The 26,270-nt window shown below is 39.5% G+C and overlaps 1 protein-coding gene across 1 annotated transcript in view; it reads right to left on the reverse strand.

Moving 5' to 3' along the window:
* The window catches only part of Vrk2 (VRK serine/threonine kinase 2), a 119,717-nt gene that overhangs the window by 46,820 nt on the left and 46,627 nt on the right, over positions 1 to 26,270 (reverse strand). The window contains exons 6-7 of the mRNA XM_075942432.1: positions 9,081 to 9,186; positions 7,420 to 7,512 (exon numbers count right to left, since the gene is read on the reverse strand). Of these exons, the coding sequence (XP_075798547.1) occupies positions 7,420 to 7,512; positions 9,081 to 9,186 (199 nt within the window). The remainder of the gene's footprint in view (positions 1 to 7,419; positions 7,513 to 9,080; positions 9,187 to 26,270) is intronic.

The raw sequence follows: 26,270 nt of genomic DNA on the forward strand, positions 1-26,270 counted from the left end.
ATAGCAGTATTATTTGTAATAGCCAGAACCTGGAAACAACCTAGATGCCCTTCAATGGAAGAATGGATGAAGAAAGTATGGAATAGAGTACTACGCTGCAGTAAAAAACAATGACTTCTCGAATTTTGCATGCAAATGGATGGAAATAGGGAACACTATCCTGAGTGAGGTATCCCAGACCCAAAAAGAAGAACATGGGATGTACTCACTGATAATTGGTTTCTAGCCATAAATAGGGGTCACGGAGTCTACAATAGGCGAACCTAAAGAAGCTAAGCAAGAAGGTGAACACAAAGAAAAACATATAGTTATCCTCTTGGATAAGGGAAGTAGACAAAATTGCCGGGGAGAAAAGTGGGATCTTGGGGGTGGGGTGGGATTGGGGTAAGGGGAGATGGGGAGAGAAAAGGTAGAAGGGAAGGAGGGGGAACTTGGGGAAACAGGAGGATCGGGATAAAGGAAGGGTGGATAGGGGAGCACGGAACCACAATTCTTAGTTAAGGGACCCACTTTAGGGTGGGCAGGAGAATTGTCCCTAGAGGGGCTCCCAGGTGCCCAAGCTGAGGTCCCCAGTTAGTTCCTTGGGCAGCTGAGGATAGGGAACCTGAAATGACCCTATCCTAGCGCAATACTGACGAATATCTTGCATATCATCCTAGAACTTTCATCCGGCGATGGATGGAGATAGAGACAGAGACCCACACTGGAGCAATGGACTGAGCTCCCAAGGTCCCAATGAGGAGCAGAAGGTGGGAGAACATGAGCAAAGAAGTCGGGACCACGAGGGGTGCACCCACCCACTGAGACAGTGGGCTGATCTACTGGGAGCTCACCAAGGCCAGCTGGACTGTTACCAAAAAAGCATGGGATAAAACTGGACTCTCTGAACATGGCGAACAATGAGGGCTGATGAGACGCCAAGGACAATGGCACGCAGTTTTGATCCTATGCAATCTGCTGGCTTGGTGGGAGCCTAACCAGTTTGGATGTTCATCTTCCTAGATATGGACGGAGGGGGGAGGACCTAGGACTTACCACAGGGCAGGGAACCCTGACTGCTCTTTGGACTGGAGAGGGAGCGGGAGAGGAGTGGGGCGAAGGGGAGAGGGGTGGGAGGAGGGAGAAGAGTGGGAGGAGGGGGAGGGAAATGGGAGGCTGGGAGGAGGTGGAAATTTGTTTTTTTTTCTTTATTCTAAAAATAATAAATTTAAAAAAAAAAATAATAAATAACAAAAAAATAAAAATAAAAAAAAAAACATACTGAGAAACAATGAAAATCCTGTGAGTCGGAGGATAAAGGTCCACTTCTAATGGAGATCAGACCTTGTTGGTGAAAACATAAGTAATTAACTTAATATGACCATATGTGCTCTTCATTGGGGTGATTGCTCAGAAATTATGGTAAGAATCACATAGTTAGATTTGTATGTTCCTCACATTTTCCTTTTGTATGTGGAGCCATGTTGACATCTGCATAAGACATAGATCAGTTTCTGATGTGTCCATATACATCACCAGATAGGAAACCTTCCTCATTAGATCTGTACAGAAACTTCACTTGACTTAGTCCATTTGAAATATGTGAATCCACACAAGAGGATAAAACAACTAGGAGGAAGTCAAAATACAGCAAAATGTTATTATCAAAAAGAAACCCATCACCTATAAATGTCTAAGAGAAAAATGTGAAGGCTACACAGGAAATATCTGTGTAGACCTATTTTTGTTATAAACCTGTTTCTCTTCCAAATCATCACTTTCTTTCCTACGTTTTTCTTATAGCAATTCTGCCAGTTAATTATTTTCTTGGTATCTCTTGGGAAATATTTATTCATTTCTTGTCTAAGCTTGAAGTCACTATCAGTTTGTATGAGGGGAGCTATATTCACTAAAGGTAAAAATAAAATTTGCCCCTTACCTCATTTTATAAAACAACATATTATTATTTGAAGTAATTTTTATTTTTTTAAACTAGAATATAGCTTCTAAAAAGAATGCTAAGATTATTGCTTTTGTTCAAAGTATCAAATACTGAAAATTCAATTTTTATAAATGTGATCCCTTTGACAGATACAATAAGAAATTCAATTGCATATTGCTTTGATTCACATTTGCTAAATTTCATACCTAAGGATAATTCAAATGTATCCATCAGTTACTTAATTTAACCAATTTTGTTACAAGTTTGAAATTAATCATTTCTATTTGTTGAAAATATTGTTTCTCTGGTTTGAAAAACAAGAACACATCTGCCATAAAGACATTAAGAGTAATTCTCTATGCTTCATAAACACTTATATAATGCAATAAAATATACCAAAGACAAAAAAAAGAACACTATACATAAAAAATAATTTAGGTATTATTAACTAAATAAACATAAAAGAAAAATCATATTTCCTGTACTGAATACAATATTACCAGTGAAGCAGATATAATTCTACCAAGTAAACAGGAAATACATCATAAGCAACTTCCAAAACTCTACAATTGAAAGAGACACCTCACGGCCTGGAAAGTGACCCTAAGTTCTTCTGTTACGTTGGGGCACCCATCTTCAGCCTACAGGCTCATAGTATCCTGCAGACTTTTCCATGAAGCAGGAAATTTGAAAGACTGTTTCACCTATATTGGTAGTTTGTCAGTCACTTTCTTCTGTGTCCTGGAGAATGTCTGGCAGACTCTTTCATGAAGCATGAACCCTGAAGGACAGTCTCACCTTCTTTAGGCAAGTTCAGCAGTCATTTTTCTGTGGGTCCTACATGTCCAGTTTATACAGCATACCACTAACCAGTCCAGACAAGGGCAGTTTCTTGCCCAAATGACTAGCCTTGTCACACTGAAGGCAAATTCCATAAAAAGTTTCTTCAATGCCCATCAACCTCTCTGAAGTAATTGATGCTGCCAGAAGCAGACAAATCTCACTGTCAAGAAAATTCTAATTTCTTAAAACAGTTTAAATGCCATATTCTATAGGTCTTTGAAGTGTTGAAGATTAGCTAACTAAAATATATCTCTATATATCCAGAAAACCAACTAACATGACTACAAGTTTGACTATTATAAACGACTATCCATTAATCTGTAATTTTTAATTATACATTACATTTTAAAATGAGAATGTATAAACATAATACCTTATATAAGAGTATAAGTATACATACAACAAAACTGACCTTAAATTTGTATCATTAAACCAAAGTCCATGCCAATGTAAAGCATTCACTTCTATACCATATCCACTTCCCTTTTTTATAAATCCTAGGAAAGCTTTTTTAAAAAGGCTTCTAGACCCACAGGAGCCAATTGGAGCTTCTTGGAAGTTGCATATTTTCAGATAGGCTCTGTTCGCTGGAGGCAAGCAAATGCGTGGCTCCTTTAAGAGAAAGTTCCTGACTCAGCTTTGGCTGCAAAAACCTCGTGGCTCTTTTAAGAGGCTCTGACACCAAACACTTAAATGGTGTTCATGAGTAGCCAGCAGCATGCTTCTTGGTGGTGGCATGGACCTAGAAACCACAGAGTTGAGGTTCTACCAGTTCCTCTGCTGTGAAGCTAGATTCCCAAAAAGCTAAGGAGTGGAGCCAATCCAGTTGCAGGGAAACTAAAGCTGCAGCTTTAATTCTAGTCATATCTCTGAGCAAATTTTAGACTCATGTGGTCAGAAAAAGATAAAGATATACAATAAAAAAACGGATTCAGATGAGGAAAAGAGCTATAAACAGATTACAGTGTGTTTTAAAATATAAATATGCTTGGGAGAGAAAAGAAAAAGGATGGAGAAAGTTCTTTAAGAAAAAATAAATATAGTTGAGTGTGGTGGTGTGCACATTCAATCACAGCAGACGGGAGACAGAGGCAGGTGAATCTCTGTGAGTTTGAGGTCTGGACATGATGGTACATGCCTTTAATCCCAGAACTTGGGAGGCAGAGGCAGGCAGATTTCTGTGAGTTTTAGGCCAGGCTGGTTTGCAAAGTGAGATCCAGGGCAACCACAGAACACAGAGAAACACTGTTTCAAAACAAAACAAAATAAAACAACAACAACAAACCCACAAAAATTAAAAATAAAAATAAAGGAAATAGAGTTTTTAAAAACTATGTGAAGATGGAAAATGCATAGAGCATCGGGATACTGTATGTTATTATGTTGTCTTTGAATTGTTTGATGGCCGAGGAAGGAACAACAGTTGCTAAAAGATATTTGATTATAAATGCCGTTGGATTAATCCAGCCTATATATTTTGAAAATGCCTTGAAGTCAAAATTTAAGTCAAAAGATACATTACTCTGGAGATGAGGTTTTGCTTTTGTTTCCACAGAAAATGAGAGGTTGTGGATTCTTTTTGGGTTAAGTAAAATAAGGTTTGACTGAGGAAGATCCCCCCTGAAAAATCTCCAGTAGAAGCAGATGGCCCAGACAATCCAACTTTTCAGAGCACCTCTGATGCACCTTTGATGCAGTTTTTTCTGAGTTCTATCAAGAACAGCTTCAAGACTGCTGGCTGAGATGATCAAACGTCACACATTCCAGTTGGGGAACTGACCATAATCCTAATTTTTTCCTGGGTCTCATAATATAGTCTGTGCACCCAATCATCAGGAAGTTGCCTAGAAAACACCACTCACATTCCCAAAAAACAATGGATTATGAATGCTTGCCTTTGTTTAGGGTGTTGGTTAGAAGTTGTTATAGATAATGGTCAGGAGAAAAGCTAAACAAAGGAGACTGGATTCAGAGTTCTTATTTTGAAAGGAGAAAAGGGGGAAGTGCTGTGTGATAATGCTCTTGTAACCTGTGAAGATATGTCACTCACAGTGGTTTAATAAAACCAATTGGACAGTAGCCAGACAGGAAGTATAAGTGAGGCAACCTGACTAGGAGAGTTCTGCGAAGAAGAAGGGCAGAGATGCAATCACCAGCCAGACTCAGAGACAGCAAGATGAAAACGCCTCAATGATGAAAGGTACCAAGCCATGAGGCTAATATAGAAAGGAATTATGGATTAATTTAAGTTTATAAGAGCTAGTTAGCCATAAAGCCTGAGCTAATAGGCCAAACAGTTTATAATTAATATAAGCCTCTGTGTGTTTCTTTGGGACTGAATGGCGTGAGACTGGGCAAGACAGAAACTTCTGTCTTATAACATCAGGTCTCAACCAAATTAACTTAAAAATATACCAAAACTTCAGTAAGAATACCAAATATTTTTTTTTAATTTATCTATATAAATAAGCATAGAAAATATGACTAGAGTGACAGTGAGAAAAAAAACATAATAAAAAGAAAATACATAAAGCAGGGTCAGAAGCAAGAAGGAAGCTGCAAGGCACAGGCAGATCACCTAATGCTGAAATGCAATATAAAGCTCAAGTAAACAATGCACCAATATTCATGGTACTGACCTCTCTCTCTCTCTCTCTCTCTCTCTCTCTCTCTCTCTCTCTCTCTCTCTCTCTCACACACACACACACACACACACACACACACACACGCACACACACACACTAGGATTCAAGAAAAGAAATTATGATAAAACATTTTGATGCCAACCAAGTGTTGCAGAAACATGAGAAACCTAAAACTTTTAAAGAGTAAAGCTAGGCTCTTTGTCTTTCTATGCAGAAGAATAAATTCTAAATAAAAATCAAAATATAAAATGAAGTTCTTGTAAGCAAGTTCCCTGGTTATAAACAAAGTCTGCAATAAAGAAAACGCTGGTACCCTTATCCACATTATTTATGATCATCTGCATGGAAATAAAATGCCCAAAGTACAACTTAAGTTCAGAAGACAGACTGGAAAGCCAGGCACAGTGGCTTATCCCTGTGGCCCAGCATTCTGGAACTGAAGGTAGGTGGATGAGGAACTCACAGTTAGCCTTGACTACACGAGCAAATTCAATGCTAGCCAGAACTATTTGAGATCCTCTCTAAAAACCCAAAAAGGTAAATTATAAGGAAATAAGACATGTAAGTTATGCCGCAGCATATAAAATCTCTTCCAAATGGAGAGAAAAGTCATGCCTGGGTGTATACCCCTGCTGCACACAATAATCGTGAAGTAAATAAGTGTTTGGAGGCTTTAAATGTATAACACAGGACTGTGCTCCTCGAAAGAGCCGCCAAGAGCTGAGCCCTACGAACACCGAGGAACATCCTAACTACAGCATAGAGTGGGCAACCATGGGAGACCACAGGCTCAGGCAGAAGCTGAAGGTTCAGAAGAGAGAAAACCACAGGCAGATGTTGCATCCTGAGGGATACAGGAAGCTAAACCTCTTCCAGTCCTCAAAGAGTTGGAGATGTTCTACTCCTGACTAGCGAAGTGATGAACCCCACGGGGACATTTTTATGTACTCATTCTTTATGTTGGATTAATTTAGAGATAGATTTAAACTTTTAACTTTTTAGTATGTTCTGTTGAGACTTTTTCTCTTATTTAGAATTTTCAATATTTACAGAGAGGTCCATTAAGCACTTAAATTATACTTCTTTCTATTTTTGAGTCTTACTGTTTTTTTGGTTACTTTAAATCTGTTGAGACATTAGATAACAGTTGCAAAATATGATAGTTCAAATTAACTTAAAGTAAATTTCAGTCATTTAGTTACTTTTGCCATATTTTTATAACTTATTTTATTTGGAGAAACTTTTGTGTTTAATTTAGATAAATTTTGAGTAACTTGGGTAAATATAAGCAGCAAGTGCTCTGAGTTCCCATATAATCCCAGCCCCTGAACCTGCAGCTTTCACCTCAACTCTCCTCAGTAAGACTTTTGTTAATATGGATAAATCAACAATGACAATAGCATCACCACGATGTCCAATGAAAGTGGGACATGACAAAGAAATAACGATATATGTGCAGTGTTGATGAATACAGAAGTTTCACTGCCTTAGAAACCATTAGGATTTTGACGGTTCATCCTTGCTTTCAAACCTGGGCTACTAATAATTGCTGGTATTGTCCTGGCCACATCTCAAGAAATACTATGATACTGGATAGAAGATTTCTACCCCAACGGAAATCTCTTTTGGACATGTTTCTTTGCTCAACTACAGGGAGAAGAAATGGAGCCCCATGCAGCCATCTTTCTGCACAGATCCATCCCCTCTCCCTGTATGGCCATGGTACTTTATCTGCATTTGCTTAGAAACTCAGATTCCTGCTCAGACACTTCTTCAATGTGTGTCCATTAGCAAATGATTTAACCCTTCTGACTCTTGGGTTCTTCATCCTAATTACTCATTAATCTGGTGCAAGGATTAAATTAGGTAAGCAAGGCAAGACAAATTGAAACATTCATCATACTAAGCCCTCGTTTGTAAACTCTTGTGGGTTAAGAGTCTGTCTCTGCTATATTTGACTACAATACTCCAAAGACGCTCACTGAAAGCAAATGTTAATGCTCTCTTTACCCGATCTGGATTTGTGTAACCCAACAGTAGGTTTGCCGCTTTTATATCACCATGAACATATTCATTTTCATGTATATACTCCAGTATGTCCAGCTGTGAAAAGAAATAGATAAGATCAGTATCAATGCTTTACACTAGAGTAATGGTTTATTTACATGCACGGTAAAATAATGTATCTCACTATTATTGATTATCCTAAAACATCATTTCTGGTTGATCATCCTATAAAGGGTTGAATCAAATGATCCTCAAACATCAAATATTTGTACTTGAACCTCTGAGGAAGGGAGGGAAATCAAGACTTAACAATACTTATTCTTATGGCACTGAAAGCCCAGTGACCGGTCAGACCAAAATGTACAAAGAGGAATGTGACGTTAAATCTCAATTGTCAAGTGGAAAAAAAAAATCTAGAATCATGTGGGAGATGAGCCTCTGGGAATAGCTGTAGGGAATTATCTCTAGTAGACTAATTTTGAAGGGAAGATTTAGCCTCTGTGTGTGGCAGCATTCCCTGGGATGAAATTCTGAACTGTAGCAAATGAAGAAAGAGAGCTGGCACAGGCACGCATCACTCTTTCCTGACTATGAATGTAATGTGATCAGTTGCCCCAAGATTCTGTTGTTTGTGACTTTCCCAACAAGCAGGGGCTATAACCTCAAATTATAAAACAATGTTAAATGTTTTCTCCTTTAATTTGCTTTTTTCAGGGTATTTTTATAACAGTAACATGAAAAACAATTTAGACTGAGAATAAATAGCTTAAAAGTACAGGAAAATAGTCAAGACATTTATGAGTAAAAGAGTTCACTCATCAATCAGTTGTTATGATTCAAATCTTGAAGACATCAGAACAAAATATTGTACCTCTGATTATTATCCTGTGTAATAACAAACTCTTAGGCATCATTAAAACCCTAGAACCTTACATGTTATACACACACATGGTGGGGGGGGAGACATATATGAGAGGAGAGAGAGAGAGAGAGAGAGAGAGAGAGAGAGAGAGAGAAAGAGAGAGAGAGAGAGAAGTGTTCCGTAAACACTTACTAGGAGAATGGATAGATGAACAGATAATGGAGAAATTAATTATTTTCCACATCACGGCCTGATATGAGCTGTTTCAGTCTACTTATGATTGGGGTGGGAAAAGATCCAAGCAAAACACAAACAAATAAGGGAAATACATGGCTTGATCAACAAATGAATGCATTCAAGGTTATTTGTGGCTACATTGCTTCATGGTTAGCAGTGTGGGGGGGGATACATTGGTATAATTAATTGTTGCCACCACCCCTAAACATATAATCAAAATACTTTAGATCAAACCATATCATATTATGCAAGAGAAGTAGTCTATTTGGCTATAATTTGCAGTTAGAAATGCCACAGACAAAAGAAAGGTTATTTTATAGCTAACCTCAGCTTGGTCTGATATGCAAAACTAAGCTGTAAGGGAAAACTGAGTAATAGCAGTGATCAAACACAGCATAGCCTGTCATCTGCAGAGCCCATGGTTAATAATTTCACCAAAATGCTTTCTACCCTCTATAACTGATATTGCTAGGAAATCATCTTTATTTTCTCAGAATTCTGTAAAAAGCACAACAAGAAAGTAATCTCAAGTTGAGGCATTTGACATAAAGCGTCTTAAACTCACCACCCTGATTCCAAGCTGCAGCACAGTTGACTTTTTAAAAACACCGTTTGTGTCCGAGAGCTTTTGTAAATCTATTCCCAGTCTTTCCATCACCATGAATCTGTAACTGTAAGAGATATCAGAAAAGAGATCTTCCTGAAATAAAAATTCTGAGATTATCTCTTAACAAACTTTAAAGAACAACGCTTGCCACCTAACAACAAAGGATAATGAGTCCAAGCTGCTGGGGAATGTGTGCACAATGACCCACTATCCCACCACTGCTGCCACCTATTGGATATCCATAACCTACAAGACCCGCTCTGCTGCACAAACCCACTGAACCCATCCTCCTCCCCCTGACCAGTCATGCTTCTGCAAGATCAACAGCCCCTAGAAGCACAAGTTCCACCTGTACCAATTGGAAGAAGAGGTCAGTGACTGGTATCCCAGATAAATTGCCCCAATTCCTAGGCCATAAGACCCAGGTCACATCTCATGCCCACCCCCGCCGATTTCAGTCCCAGCAGCAGGTCAACAGGCAAGAGTCCTGTAGGCAGGACCCTCCACCACCACCGCTATCCACTGGACTCTGTAACCTACAAGACCCACTCCTCCACCCAAATCCATCATCCTCCCCCCTGACCAACCATCTGCCACAAGATCAGCAGGCCCTAGAGGCATAAGCACCACCTGAATTATCTGGACGAGCAGCCTTTAGAGACACAAGCATCACCTGCACCAATTGGAATAAAAGCAACCTCCTCTCGAAGAACCCTCTCTAGAAACATCAGCAGAACCTATAGGCGCAAGCACCACCCACACAAGTAGGAAGAACAGGTCCCATAGGCACAAGTAAAGTCCACACCAGCCAGAAAAACTGGATTATACACTGGATCTACACACTCAGATACCCAGAAACCTTGCCTGAGACAACCCTACTCCAACTGACAACCAGCTAATTACCAGAACCCTTGACCAATGAGGCCAAAAGACAATAATGGAAATAGACAAAAAAGGAACAAAAGACCCAAACAACAAAAACATCACAAGAATAAACACCCACCTATAATTATCCCAAACCCAGATGGGTAAATGGCAGTGTAAGAATACATTCAAAATCATAAAAAGCAAAAAAAAAAAAATTGCATTACCAAAAACTAGTGATTCTTCAATAGCAAGATCTGAACATCTCAACACAGATGAAGCAGAAGAAAACAATCTTAAAAATAACCTTATGGAAATGATAGAAAACCTTAAAAAGTAAATGAAAAAATGCCTTAAGAAAACAGAGGAAAACAACAAATTAGAATAGGAAGAAATCAATAAATCCCCTAAAGAAAGCCAAGAAAGTTAAGAAAAAAAACAATAAAAAAGGTGAAGGAAACAGTTCAAAATTTGAAAATTGAAATACAGGCAATAAAGTAAACACAAACCAAGGGAATTCTGGAAATGGAAAAACTGGGTAAATGAACAAGAACTAGAGATGCAAACATAATCAACAGAGTATAAAAGATAAAAGAGAGAATCTCAGGCATTGAAGACAAAACAGAGGAAATAAATTCATTGATCACAGAAAAGTTTAAATCCAACAAATTCTTACCACAAAACATCTAGGAAATCTCAGACATCATGAAAAGACCAAACCTAAGAATAATAGAGACAGAAGGAGAAGACTGCCAGCTCAAAAGCACAGAAAATATATTCAACAAAATCTTAGAAGAAAACTCTCTAAACTGTCTAAAAAAGAACATGACTATGAAGATACAAGCAGTTTACAGAACACCAAATAGATTGGACCAAAAAAAAAATCTCCTTGCCACAAAATAAAACACTAAACATACAGAATAAAGAAAGAATATTAAGAGATACAAAGGAAAAAGGCCAAGAAACATATAAAGGCAGACCTATCAGAATTACATCTGTCTTCTAAATGGAGACTCTGAAAGCCAGAAGGTCCTGGACACACATTTTGTAGATACTAAAAGACCAGAGATGCCAGTCCAGACTACCTTACCCAACAAAATTTCACTTGCTCTAGATGGAGGGAAAAAGATATTCTATGACAAAACCAGATTTAAACAATACTAATCCACAAACTCAGCCCTACAGGAAGAACTACAAAGAAAACAACAACCCAAGGAAGTTAGCTACACCCATGAAAAACAGTCAATAGATAACCTCAAAACAACAAATCCAAAATAAATAAATTAAATAAATACATACACAATACCACTAACAAGAAAAAACAAAAATAACAGAAATTAATAATCACTGGTCATTAATATCTCTCAGTATCAATGAACTCAATTTGCCTATAAAATGGCATAGGCTAACAGAATGGATACAAAAAGAGGATCCATCCTTCTGCTGCATACAAGAAACACATCTCAACCTCAAAGACAGACACTACTTCAGAGTGAAAAGTTGGGTAAAAATTTCCAACCAAAGAGGCCAAAGAAGCAATCTGGTGTAGCTATACTAATATCTAACAAAATAGATTCAAACTAATATTAATCAAAAGAAATGGAGGTCACTTCATATTCATCAAAGGAAAAAATCCATCAAGATAAAGTATCAATTCTGAACATTTATATCCCAAATACAAGGGTACCTACACTTGTAAAAGAAACATTACTAAAGTATAAATCACACATCAAACCCCACACACTAACAGTGGGAGACTTCAACACCCGACTCTCACCAGTGGACAGGTCTGCCAGACAAAACGTTAACAGAGAAATGAGATGTTATGACTCAAATGGCCTTAACAGGCATCTATAGAACATTTCACCCAAAAAACAAAAGAATATACCTTCTTCTCAGCACCTCATGGAATGTTCTCTAAAACTGATTACATACTTGGTCACAAAGCAAATCTCAAAACATGCAAAAAAATTGGAATAACCCTCGTATATTATAGAATCAGTGAGAATTCAACAATAACACAAATGCCAGAAAGCCTACATGATGTGCGATGTCTTTCTGTATGCTGTGAAGATGTTTTATTATGGTTAGTTAATAAAGAAGCTGATTTGGCCAATACCCAGGCAAAATAGAGCCAGATGCAAAATCTAAGTGAAGATACAGGGAAAAAGTAGGTGAAGTCTGGGAGACGCCATAGCCATTTGAGGAAGCAAGGAGTGAGATAACCCCATGGCCACATGATAATACACAGATTAATAGGAATGGGTTAGTTAAAGTTATAAGAGTTAGTTAATAATAAGTCTGAGCTAATAGGTCAAAAAGTTTGTAATTAATATTACAATGCAGAGTGGTTAATCAGGAACAGGCAGGTGGGAAAGAAAACTCCAGTTATACCTACAAACATATGAAAATTGAATAACTCTAAAATAAATCAACTGAGTCAAGGAAGAAATAAAGAAAGAAATTAAAGACTTCCTAAAATTTAATAAAAATGAATGCACAACATACCTGAAGTTATGGAACACTATGAAAACAGTACTAAGAGGAAGCCTACATAAAGAATTTGGAGAAATTTCACACTAGTGACTTAACAGTACACTTGAAAGCTCTAGAACAAAAAGAAGCAAACTCACTCAAGCGGAGTAAATGACATCAACTTGAGAACTGAAATCAATAAAATATGAACAAAAAGAAAAATACAAAAAAAATCACTGAAAAAAAAGTTGGTTCTTTAAGAAAATCAACAACGTACATAAACCTTTATCCAAACTAATCAAAAGCAGAAAGATAGAATAACCAAATTAACAAAATCAAAAATGAAAAGGCAGACATAATAACAGACACTGAGGAAATCCAGAGAATCATTAGGTCATACTTCAAAAACCTGTATTCAAAAAAATCAGAAAATCTAAAAGGAATGACAATTTTCTTGGTAAGTACCAAATACCAAAATTAAATAAAGACCAGATAAACAATTTAAATAGACTAAATCACTAAGGAAATAGAAGCATTCAAAAAGTTTCGGAACCAAAAAAGGCCCAGGGTCAGATAATTTCAGTGCATGATTCTACCATAATTTCAAAAAAGAGCTAATACCAATACTCCGCAAATTGTTCCACACAATAGAAAGAGAAGGAAACATTGCTAATCTTGTTTTATGTGGCTACAATTACCCTAATAGCCAAACCACACAAAGATGCAACAAAGAAAGAGAATTACAGACCAATCTCCCTCATGAACATTGATGCAAAAATACTCAATAAAATACTGGCAAACTAAATCCAAGAACACATCAAAAAATCATCATGGGCTTCATTCCAGAGATACAGGGATGGTTCAACATATAAAAATCTGTCAATGTAATCTACCATATAAACAAAATGAAAGAAAAAAAACATGATGATCTCATTAGATTCTGAAAAAGTCTTTGACAAAATTCAACACTTCTTCATGATAAAGATCTTTGAGAGATCAGGATAAAAGGAACATACTTAAACATAATAAAACCAATATACAGCAAGCCAACAGTCAATATTAAATTAAATGGAGAGAAACTCAAAGTGATTGCACCAAAATCAAGAACAAGACAAGGCTGTCTGTCCACTCTCTCCCTATCAATTCAGTATAGTACTCCAAGCTACAGCTACAGCAATAAAACAACAAACGGAAATCAAGTAGTTATAAATTGGAAAGGAAGAAGTCAAACTTTCACTATTTGCAGATAATATGACAGTATACATAAGTGACCCCAAAAATTCTACCAGGGACCTCCTACAACAGATAAATACCTCAGTAATGTGGTAGGATATAAGATTAACTCAAAATGATCAGTAGCACTTCTATATACAAATGATAAATGGACCAAGAAAGAAATCAAAGAAGCAATACCCTTTACAATAATCACAAATAATATAAAATATCTTGGGAAAACTGTTGATGGGAGCTTGTCCCTTGTTCATCACAGCTGCCTAGGTAGCTTATACCCGAAATAACCACACAGAAATTGTATTAATTAAATCACTGTCTGCACATTATCTCTAGCCTCTTATTGGCTAACTCTCACATCTTGATTTAACCCATTTCTAATAATCTGTATATCACCATGAGGTCATGGCTTACCGGGAAAGATTCAACATGTCTGACCTGGTAGCTCCATGGCCACTCTCTGACTCTGCTTTCTTCCTCCCCAGAATTCAGTTCTGTCTTCTCCACCCACATAAGTTCTGCCCTATCAGGCCAAGCAGTTTCTTTATTGATTAACCAATGAAAGCAATATATAAGCAGAAGGACCTCCTACACCAGATAATTCTAACCAAACAAAGGAAAGACCTCTATGAAAAGAATGTTAAGTCTCTGAGGAAAGAAATTGTGGAAGATATCAGAAAATAGAGAGATCTCCCATACTTTTGGATATTAGCATTAATATGGTAAAAATGGCAATCTTAACAAAAGCAATCTTCAGATTCAATACAATTCACATCAAAATCCCTTTGAAAGAACAATACTCAACTTCATATGGAAAAATGAAAAACCTAGAATAGTTACAACTGTCCTGTACAATAAAGGGACTTCTGGACGCACCACCATCCCTGACTTCAAGCTCTACTATAGAGCTACAATAATAAGAACAGCTTGGTACTAGCATAAAAAGAGACTCATGGATCAATGGAATCGAATCAAAGACATAGACATAAATCCATACACCTATGAATACCTACTTTTGACAAAGAAGCCCAAAAATTATACAATAGACAAAAGAAAGTATCTTCAACAAATGGTGCTGGCACAACTAGATGTTGACATGTTTGTTTGTTTATGCCCAGATAATGTTGAAGCATGCACGGGCAGCCTGTATATAGGGGTCTCCTGTTGAAATTATCCATATAGGGTTTCATGGTTTATGTTGATAAAGACAGCTGTGATGGAGGAAGGTCATTGGTTAAATAAAAAGAAACTGCTTGGCTCTCATTGGTTAGGAGATAGGTGGGAGGAGTAAACAGAACAAAACGCTGGGAGGAAGAGGAAGTGAGGTCAGACTCCACAGCTCTGCTCTCCAGAGCGGAGCAGACGCAGGAGAGACGCCATGCTACCTGCTCCAAGGAAGACGCACACTATGAAGCTCCGACCCAGGATGGACTTAGGCTAGAATCTTCCCGGTAAGACCAGTGCTATACAGATGATAAGAAATGGGCTAGTCCAGGTGGGAGAGTTAGCCTAGAAGATGCTAGGTAGAAATGAGCCAAGCAGTGTTTAAATGAATACAGTGTCCGTGTAATTATTTCGGGGCATAAGCTAGCTGGGCAGGCGGCTGGGGTATTGGGGACGCAGCCCTGCCGCTCCATATTACTACAAATGGCGCCCACGTGATGGACTAAACCCACTTAAAAAACCTGAGAAGGCTTAAAAATAAGGGAGAGAGAGTTTAACACAGATTTTTGCTGTTTGTTGGTGGCGTGCTGTAGAGAGATTTCCTGATTCGGAAACAGCAGCAGAAAAAACGCTGTGTCATTTCAAAGCGTGGCTTCCTGGGGCTGTGCCGCCAGTGCAAACTCTGGCTTTATGTTTATGTTCCCGCTTGGGATCGGAAGGAGAGTGCTCTGAGACCGTGAGGACGACTCAGAGCTCCCCACCTCCTTCTGGGCAGAAGGCAGAATCAGGCTTAGACAGGCAGAAGAGCATGGCGGATTCCTGCCGCCATACAGAGACGTGTTTTCAGACTGCACAGTGCTCTGCGTGTCAGATTTGGATGTAACTTGGATGAAAAGAATTTCTGTGCTGCATGCTCAGTCTCAGAATTAAAGTGCTGAGTGCCGCTCCTACCTGGCGGCCCCAGAGCTAGCACAAAATGGTACGTCCTCCATTTTGAAATTTTCCTGACTCAGCTTCAGCTGCAAAGCCTGCAGCTCATTAAGAGGTCCTGCCACGAAACACTTAAATGGTGTTGACGAAAAGCTGAACGCATGCTTTTCGGTTTTCAACCTTAGCAGGAAAAAAGCTGCGCCGTTTAAAAATGCCGGCTTTCTGGGCCATCCTCCCAGGGCAAACTCTGACTGTTTGAGGCAGGAGGGCTGGCTACCGAGAGAGGATTTGAGTGTTGTCTGTTGTAGCTTGCTGGCTGGCAGAGACCTTGAAACACCATAGAGGTGTGGCTATAAACATGGCTACAGCCAGTACCTCAGCCATGAGGCTGGAAAGCTAAGGAATGGACTGGATCTAGCCGGCAAAGCCACGCCTTTAGTCCTACTGAGATTGCTTGGTAAATTAAAGGCTCTTGTGGTCAGAAAAAGAGAGATATACAGTAAAGAGAGATTCAAAGACAGAGAAAATTTTTAAATGATTCAAAGTGTGTTAAAAATATATGCAGACTAAAAGTTAAAATTCTTAAAGTAAACCTCTGTGACTTCAAGGTGTGGTAGCACACGCCTTTAATCCCAGTGCCTAGAAGGCAGAGACGAACAGATCTCTGTGAGTTCAAGGTGTAGTAGCAAACACCTTTAACCCCAATGCCTGGGAGGCAGAGACAGGCGGATCTCTGAGAGTTCAAAGACAGCCTGGTCTAGAGTTATTCCAGGTCAAAGATATGCGCTCAAAAAGCAAAAAGTTAACCTAGGAATGTCAGAGCTTAGATTCTTAAGCGCCTAGTGATTTAAAGGTTCAAATCAAAAGTGTTCCTGGATAGTAAAAAATTGCAGATTCACAATAGGACAGATTCAGACCACTAAATGAGTCACACTGTTGGATGAATGTACGTAGGCTTGGGAGAGAGAAGAAAAAGAATATAGAGAATAAAGTTAATGTTTAAAAAAAAAAGGTAAAGTCTTTAAAGAGACAGAGTACAGATAGTTAAGAGATTAAAAGAAATAAAGAAATATAAGCCGCATAAAAATGGAAAATTCACAGAGAGTCTGGATTCTTCGTATTATTGTGTTTTCTTTAAAATTTTTGACTGTGAAGGAGCTAAGTACAGAGAGACATTTCATTACATGGGCTGCCAAGCTAAACCAGAACGGATATCATGAGGGTATGATTTCAGAATTTGGATCTAAGGATATGATACTTTGGAAAAGAGATTCTTCTTTTGTTTTCACAGAGGATGAGACTCTATGGATTTCTTCTATTCCGATTTGGTATGATGGACCACGTCCTCCTGAAGGGTTGCTGTGAACATCTTCAGAAAATTGCTTTGCTCAACTGCCAACTGAGATGAAACTAGCACACAGGTTATACCATGAAAGACCTAATTAACGACGCCCCCATTTAGCAGGAAGCAGTTTGGAGAGAAAAAACTGCGCCCATGTTCCCAAATATGGTTTATAAGTTCTTTTACATTTAAGGGGGATATGATATAGATATGAATAATTTGCATTAGTATAGATTTTGCTTTATTGATAGAGATTTAAGGTCAATTTTGTTATATGTATATGTATTTCTGATCTTGATTAAGGTATTGTGATTATGTAGTTCATTTAAAAATGTAATGTATATAGGTAGTTAATAGATAATCATAATAGTCAAGGTTGCAGTCATGTTAGTTAATATTTTCTAGATATATAGAGATATATTTTAGATAGACATTCTTCATGTCTTTCAAAGATTACAGAATAGGACATTTAATGTTTTAATAACTGAGGACTTTTCATGACAATGAGACACTCTGCTCCTGGCAGCGCCAATCTACTTCAAGAGGAAGATGGGCATCGAAGAGGATCCTTATGGAGTTTGGTAGCCATTTGGGCAAGAAACTGCTCTTGCCTGGACTATTGCATAAACTGGACACAGAGAACCCGCAGAGAGAGGACTACTGAACTTGCCTGAGGTGAGATGATCTTTCGGGGTTCCTGATTCATGAAAGAGTCTGCGAGACACTCTGCAGGACACAACAGATAGTGACTGAACTGACTTTGAATTTTCCTGCTTTATGGAAATGTCTGCTGGATACCATGGGCCTGAAGGCTGAAGATGGATGCCCCAACGGTACAGAGGAACTTTGGGTGACTGTCCAGGCAGCGAGATGTCTCTGTCATTTCTAGAGTTTTAAAAGTTGCTTTTTTCTTGTTTGCTTATGTAGTATTGTATCTTTCTGGAGTCTTTGATGGAGTTAAGAATAGTTAGTTATAGTTATAGTTTTCCTTAGTTATGATAAAGATTATTGTAACTTTTACTTGATAACTGTTTCGTTATATGTAATTTTGCTATGTTAAAGTTAAAGCCTTCCTCTTTTTTTGTTTTTTTGTTTAAACCGAAAAAGGGGAAATGATGGAGGAAGGTCATTGGTTAAATAAAAAGAAACTGCTTGGCTCTCATTGGTTAGGAGATAGGTGGGAGGAGTAAACAGAACAAAACGCTGGGAGGAAGAGGAAGTGAGGTCAGACTCCACAGCTCTGCTCTCCGGAGCGGAGCAGACGCAGGAGAGACGCCATGCTACCTGCTCCAGGGAAGACGCACACTATGAAGCTCCGACCCAGGATGGACTTAGGCTAGAATCTTCCCGGTAAGACCGGTGCTATACAGATGATAAGAAATGGGCTAGTCCAGGTGGGAGAGTTAGCCTAGAAGATGCTAGGTAGAAATGAGCCAAGCAGTGTTTAAATGAATACAGTGTCCGTGTAATTATTTCGGGGCATAAGCTAGCTGGGCAGGCGGCTGGGGTATTGGGGACGCGGCCCTGCCGCTCCATATTACTACACAGCTGTCCAGGTCTTTTCCTCAAGAAGGCACCAGATCTCATTACAGATGATTGTGAGCCATCAGGTGGCTGCTGGGAATTGAACTCCAGACCTTTGAAAAAGTGGGCAATGCTCTTAATTGCTGAACTATCTCCAGCATCTTCAACAAATGGTGCTGGCATAACTTGATATCAACATGTAGAAGAATGAAAATAGATACATATTTACTCCCATGCACAAAACTCAAGTCCAAGTGGATCAAAGACCTCGACATAAATCCAGGTACACTGAACGTGATAGAAGAGAAGGGATTAAGTAGCCTTGAATGCACTGGCACAAGAGACTACTTCCTGAATATAACACCAGAAGCACAGACACTGAGATCAACAATTAATGAATGGAACCTCCTAAACTGAAAGCCTTCTATAAGGCAAAGGACACAGTTAGTAAGACAAAATGGCAGCCTACCAAATAGGAAAAGATCTTCACAAACCCCACAACTGACAGGGGACTGATCTCCAAAATATATAAAGAACTGAAGAAACTGAACATCAAAATATCAAATAATCCAATTAAAAATGGGGTACAGAGCTAAACAGAGAATTCTCAACAGAATAATCTCAAATGGCCAAAAGACATTTAAGGAAATGCTCAACATCCGTAGTCATCATGGAAATGCAACTCAAAATGACTCTGAGACAGAATCTTACAACTGTCAGAATGGCTAAGATCAAAAACACCAGTGACAGCCTATGTTAGAGAGAATGCAGAGTAAGAGGAACACTCCTCTATTGCTGGTAGGAGTACAAACTTGTACAGTCACCTTGGAAATCAGTAAGGTGGTTTCTCAGAAAATTGGGAATCAATTTACCCCAAGATCCAGCAATACCACTCTTGGCCATATACTCAAAGGATGCTCAGTCATATCACAAGGACACTTGTTCAACCATGTTTACAGCAGCATTATTAGTAATTGCCAGACCTAAAAACAACCTAGATGCCCCTCAACTGAAGAATGGGCATAGAAAATGTGGTACATTTACACAACGGAGTATTATTCGGTGATTATTAAAAAAAATAACATCATGAAATTTGCAGGCAAATGTATCAAAGTAGAAAAAAATCATCCTGAGTGAGGTAACCCAGATTCAGAAAGACAAACATGGTATGTCCTCATTGATAAGTGAATATAAGATGTGAAACTAAGGATAACCAGGCTACAATCCACAGCCCCAGAGAAGCTAGGTAACAATGAAGACCCTAAGAGGGATGCATGGATTGGCCTGGGAAGGGGAAATAGATAGGCTCTGCTGGGTAAACTGGGAGTAAGGGAGGGGGAAAAGGGAAGGGATGGAAGATGGGAACATGAGGTATCAGGATGGCCAAGTTGGCAGAGGGGCGGAGAGGGAGTAATGAAAGAGATATCTTGATAGAGGGGGACCATTCTAGCGTTAGGGAGAAACCAGGTGCCAGGGAAACTCCCAGGAAACCACAAAGGTGACTCCATCGAAGACTCCTAGCAATAGTGGAGAGGGTGCCTGAACCAGGGCAGCAAGCACTATTAACCATGGAGCTATCACTCAGCCCTTTTGAGCTAGTTTTAATTCATATTTTCTGATGGCTGAGAACATTAAACACTAGTCCAAACTAGCCATCTTTATTTCTCCTTTTCAAGATATTAGCCTTCATCAGGCAATGAAAGGAGACAGAGACAGAGTCCCACATTGGAGCACCGGACTGAAATCACAAGGTCCAAATCAGGAGCAGAAGGAGAGAGAGCAAGAGCAAGGAACTCAGGACTGCGAGGGGTGCACCCACACACTGAGACAATGGGGATGTTCTATCAGGAACTCACAAAGGCCAGCTGTACTGGGTCTGAAAAAGCATGGGATAAAACCAGACTCGCTGAACATAGCAGACAATGAGGACTTCTGAAAAGTCAAGAACAGTGGCACTGGGTGTTGATCCTACTGCATGTACTGGCTTTGTGGGAACCTAGGCTGTTTGGATGCTCACCTTACTAGACCTGCAAGGAGGTGGGAGGTCCTTGGACTTCCCACAGGGCAGGGAACTCTGACTGCTCTTCGGACTGATGAAGGAGGGGGAGTTGGTTGGGGGAGGGGGAAAAATGGGAGGCAGTGGAGGGAGGAGGCAGAAATCTTTAATAAATAAATTAATTTTAAAAAGACTCAAAAAAAGAATTCATTAGTCTATTGGTACATTTAGTATTTTTGCTGTTTAATCTCTTCAGTTATGATCATATCCCATATAATATGTCTTTATCTGATGAAGAGTTGTCAAAGGTGTTTTCCGATGCAAAGGCTCTCTATTCACTAGGATGATTCCCTTGCTGTATAGAAACTGTTAAATTTCATGAAATCCCTGTAGTGTTTTGAATGAGAAATGTCCCCCATGGTCTCTGGCATATGGATTTTGTCCAAGTACTGGTAAGAGAAGAGATCCCTTGATTTTAGGGATTTAGAGGAATGCCTCTGTATCCCCCAGTTTGTATAATGATAGCTGCAGTGGGAAAAGTTTCTGTAAGGCAAAGGACACCGTCAATAGGACAAAGTGGCAGAATGAAAAATGGAAAAATTTTTTTTTGTTTTTTTAAGTATTTATTTATTATGTATACAATACAATATTCTGTCTGTGTGTATGCCTGTAGGCCAGAAGAGGGCACCAGACCTCATTACAGATGGTTGTGAGCCACCATGTGGTTGCTGGGAATTGAACTCAGGACCTTTGGAAGAGCAGGCAATGCTCTTAACCGCTGAGCCATCTCTCCAGCCCTGGAAAAATTTTTTTGTCAATTCCACATCCGATAGAAAATTAATATCCAAAGTATATCAAGGACTCAAGAGAATTGGTATACAAAAACTAAAAGAACCCATTTTAAAACAGGGTACCAATCTAAACAGAGATTACTTAATAGAGGAAACTCAAATGACTGAGTAACACTTAAAAAATGTTACACATTTTTTTTTACAAAGCTGTCAGGGAAATGCAAATAAAAACAGTTTTGAGATTCCATCTTACACCTGTTAGAACAGCTAAAATCAATAATACAAGTGGTACTTCAAGGATGTGGAGCACAAGGAACACTCCTCCATTGCTGGTGGGAGTGCAAACTTGTACAGCCACTATGGAAATCAGTGTGGCGGTTCCTCAGAAAATGGAACTCTATCTACCTCAAGACCCAGCTATATCACTCTTGGACATACGCCCAAAGGATGCTTCATCCTGCCGCCAGGACACTTGTTCAACTATGCTAATTGCTATTCTGTTCATAATAGCAAGAAACAACCTAGATGTCCCTCAAAAGAAGAACTGGTAAAGAAAATTTGGTACATTTACACAACGGAGTATTACTCAGCTGTTTAAAAAATGACATCGAGAAAATTGCTGGCAAATAGATGGAGCTAGAAAAAAGTCATTCTGAATGAGTAACCCAGACTCAGAAAGATAAGTATGCTATGTATTTGTTTATATGTGGATATTAGTCATTAAATAAATGATAACCAAGCTAAGTCTGTAGACTCAGAAGTTAGACACATGGGAAAAAGACTAGGAGGAACGCATGGTTCTCCTTGGGAGTGGGGAGAGAATAAACTATATGGGTAGACTGAGCCAGGATGAAGGTGGAAAGGGGCCTAGAAATGGACTATCAGGTAAGAAGGGGGGAAAGATAGGAATGTGGCAAGAGAAAGCTAGGACTGAAGAACATTTGAGGGGCTGTATCAACGCTAATGCAGTGGGAACTTCCTATAAATATAAAAGGTGATCCTAATGAAGTCTCCAAATATTGAGTGAGAAGGAACCCCTACTGGCCATCTCTTGTCAGCAAGTGAAGTTTCCAGTGCTAAGACTGGGTTTAATACAACTGAGTTGTTGGCCAAAGGGGTTCTATGAAAACCTCTACACAACTCAGGTATTGCCAAGACAATAGGTTGCTCTCCATAAACTGACAATAAGATCCCATTGTTCAAGACAACACCCACACAGCTCACTGGACATGGAGAAGCCTGGCTGGAGCCTACATAGAACCTTCACCCCCACGTTCTAGTGTCTGTGACACAGAAAGGTACTCTGCAGGCTACCAAAAGAGAAAAGTAAACACCAACCCAGCCACAAAACCTTTGATCTACAAAATATGTTAGGCCAATGGTGGCACAAACCTTGTGGGAGTGACCAACCAATGTGTGATTTGACTTAAGGAGCACTCCATGAAATGGAACACAAACTGCACACTGCTTGAGTGTCCAAGACTAAGAGTCTAGATGGCCTAATGAGCTAGGATCAAAGCAAATAGTTCTAGTCTTTAAAAAAGTATTAATAAAATGAATCTTACTGATAATCTGCTATACCAATAGATCAGAGGATTCCTCCTGCAGCATGGAAACAAATATAGAGACATTAGGAGGAAAAAGAGAGACCTTCAAATACTCAGCTATAAATGGGATGTCTCCATCAAATCTCTCCCCTCAGAGATAGGAGAACCACCCCATGAAAGAGGTAGCAGAAGGGAGACAGAGAAGGTGAAAACACCAGAACAAGGCCCTCTGAAACGACTGGAAGGCTCATATGAACTCACAGACACTAACACAGCAACCACAGGACCCACACGGGTCTGCACCAGGCCCTCTGCATATATACTATAGCTTTCAGTTTTGTGCTTTTATGAGACTCCTCGATGTGTGAACAAGTGGGTCTCTGATTCTTGTGCATTATCTTGGGCTCTTTTATTTTTCTGCTGGCTTGTCTTGACTAATTTTAACATGATGGCTTTTGTTTTATCTTATTATATTTTATTTTGTTGTGTTTGGCTGTTACTTCCTAGAAGCTGCTCTTTTCTAATGAGAGACAGAAATAAAGTAGATCCAGATGGGAGAGGAGGTGGGAAGCACGTGGGAAGAGCAGAGGGAGGGGAACTGCATTCATATGAATAAATAAATAAATAAAAGTTTCAAAGAAAGACCTGTGTTCGTACTATTAAGGCTTCCTGAGTACCAGTTTTAATCACTGCTACAGTGGATGTTGCTACGCACATTCAGTAACTCACAGAGTCTTTAGGCTCTGCAGTAGTGAACACTGGCCAAGGGACACTGGCTCACTAAAGCATGTCGCTTTACCAAGCCTTACCCTACTCCCCCATTCTCTCTTCCCTGCTAACCCATTAGATTACATTCCTAAGGTTAGCCACCAAAGTCTACTCCCTTATTTGACCTGAGGATGACTACCAAGGTCCACCTATCAAAGTACTGAAGTCCAGCAATCAAAAGTCCCATTTGGCTCACCTAATTAAAATACACATTTAAGCACCCCATTCTAACATAAGGTTTCCCCTTTTTTTATAAACCACCATTTTTCTATGTGCCACATCTGTCTCCTCTCTATCCAGAAGCAATCCTTTGTCCCTCCAGGTCAAATACCTCTTCCTCTTCGCCCTTACTCCCTTCCTCTTCTCCCTTTTCCTCTATCTCCTGTCTTTGTCTTTTATTCCCTGACCTCTGCTCCTCTGGGGAAAATATATCTTTGTGCTGAGAAATTGGTCTTGGGGGTCCTGAGCTGATACTGGTCTTTTCAGGGGTTCCAGAGGTGGTCCACCCACTGACCTCAAGCTCAGAGTTATCCTCAGCTGATGAGAACTGTTCTCAGCCATCAAGAACAGGACTAAGTTTATCCATGTACTTCAGTGCTTGAGCAGACTCCTCCAACCTTCACCCTGTGATGGTCCTGTTCCCTCTGGCTTTCACACCACTTTGTATGGATGCCTCTCATGCTGGTGCTGAGAGGGGTTAAATTCAGATTCTCTGGCTGTGATTCCTCTTTCCTCAGCCCTCCAAGGTATCTCAATTTTCAATAAGAGTTGTTATTTTGTTTTTATTTTTATTCTTTCTCAAGATCATGCCTGTCTACTGGCCTATGGATCATGATGAGTGACAAAACTGTTTGTTTGTTTGTTCTACTGTTGACCATCAGAAGAATCATCATCTCAATAAAAGCTACAATTTGTCTTGTTTTTAGACAAAAAAATTTTCTGGGGAGACATAACACACACATTTACTTGCCCCAAGATAGGGAACCCACAACAAAGCAAAACATTGATACCACCAAAATCAAACTTGATGAATCAATGTGTTTTACTGGGGTTACTGACAGGAAAATGGGCCAGTTACTTAGAGGAGCAGAAATGACTTAAAGACAGTAAAAATCACCAAAGCCCACAGCTCAGGAAGCTAAGAACCAGGAGCACACTGCACAGGCTGCAGAAAGCTCAATGTGGGAAGTGTCCCTTCCAGGTGCCTCACTTTGGCTAAACCAGGCAGCTCAAGCTGGTTCTGCTTCTTCCAGGCAGTTGGTCTGGTCTGAGAGACTATTTGTGGCTTAGTTTTGCTTCCTCTCAGAGGGGCTTTCCACTTCTGTTATTTGCTCTGTCAGGGAGGGGCCTAGTGCATCTGTTCAGTTTCAAGGACTCAGACAAGGCAGTTTGATTGTTGATCTCCAGCTTCAGAAGTAGCACTGTAGGATGGAATGGTTCAGCCTTGGAGAAAACTGTCACCAATGTGAGGCTTGTGAGGGATACGGAGAATGTTCTGAGGACTTGTTTTGGGTGTTTGGGTTGGTTGGTTTGGTGTGGTTTGGTTTGGCTTTACCAGAATCTGTCTGTATTACCTTTGAGATGCGGTTCCTGCTTCCCCTCCACCAGTAAAGGAAGTATGTGGCTGGGGCCCAGATCTCTTGCTTTCCTTTAGGCTATGTTGCCCATCTTTGGTGCACACTTTTGGTATATTCTACCACTGCCTCTGCGAATCTTCAAAGGTCTTCCTCTTTTTGTAAGAGTCTCTTTTTTTCCTGACAGTTATCCCTAACCAGATCACACTGGCAAATTCTGCTCTTCCGTTTTACCCAGAATTCTCTCTATCCTTTCTTCAGTAGTATGTCACACAATTCTGAAGCCAACTCTTACAGTGCGAGATGATTTATCAGTACATGTAACATGCTACGGGTGCCCCATGATTTTTGGTCCATTCAGGACCCTGTAGGAGACACTTTACTTTATTTGTACTATGGAAAGGTATCTGAACAAAGGGCTGACCCCCAGGCCTGTTTTCTCATATCTAAAGTAAAACTATCACCTGTCTAAAATTGACAAAGAGGATAACATCTATGACACCGTCTGCAACAGGATTGGTGCAAAATAAGTGACTTTTCTAAAATCATAATAAATGAATTTTGTATGTGCTAATAGGTACATTCAAGGCTAACTTTAAAAAATTTGTACTGTTTCCCCTCAAGGTGAACAATGTTCTCCTAGCTTTCAGAGGTGGACCGAGTAACTGACTGCTAACAAAGAGAAGGAGGCTGTGTGCTAGGATACCACATTGAAGAATAGATCATAAAGAAGAACTGTGACTTCAGGCTTGGACACACTTCACTGTGCATTTAGATTCATATTTTCTGTGTGTGTGTGTCTCTCTCTCTATCTCTGTCTTTTTCCGTCTCTATCCCACTGTGTGTGTGTGTGTGTGTGTGTGTGTGTGTGGTGTCTGCCCTCTCCTCTTCCACCCTCCTTGGGGAAAGCGGCTGTGCTTTTTTATAACACACAGCTCCTTGC

Source organism: Microtus pennsylvanicus, chromosome 12 (assembly GCF_037038515.1).
Source record: "Microtus pennsylvanicus isolate mMicPen1 chromosome 12, mMicPen1.hap1, whole genome shotgun sequence".
NCBI classification, from domain to species: domain Eukaryota; kingdom Metazoa; phylum Chordata; class Mammalia; order Rodentia; family Cricetidae; genus Microtus; species Microtus pennsylvanicus.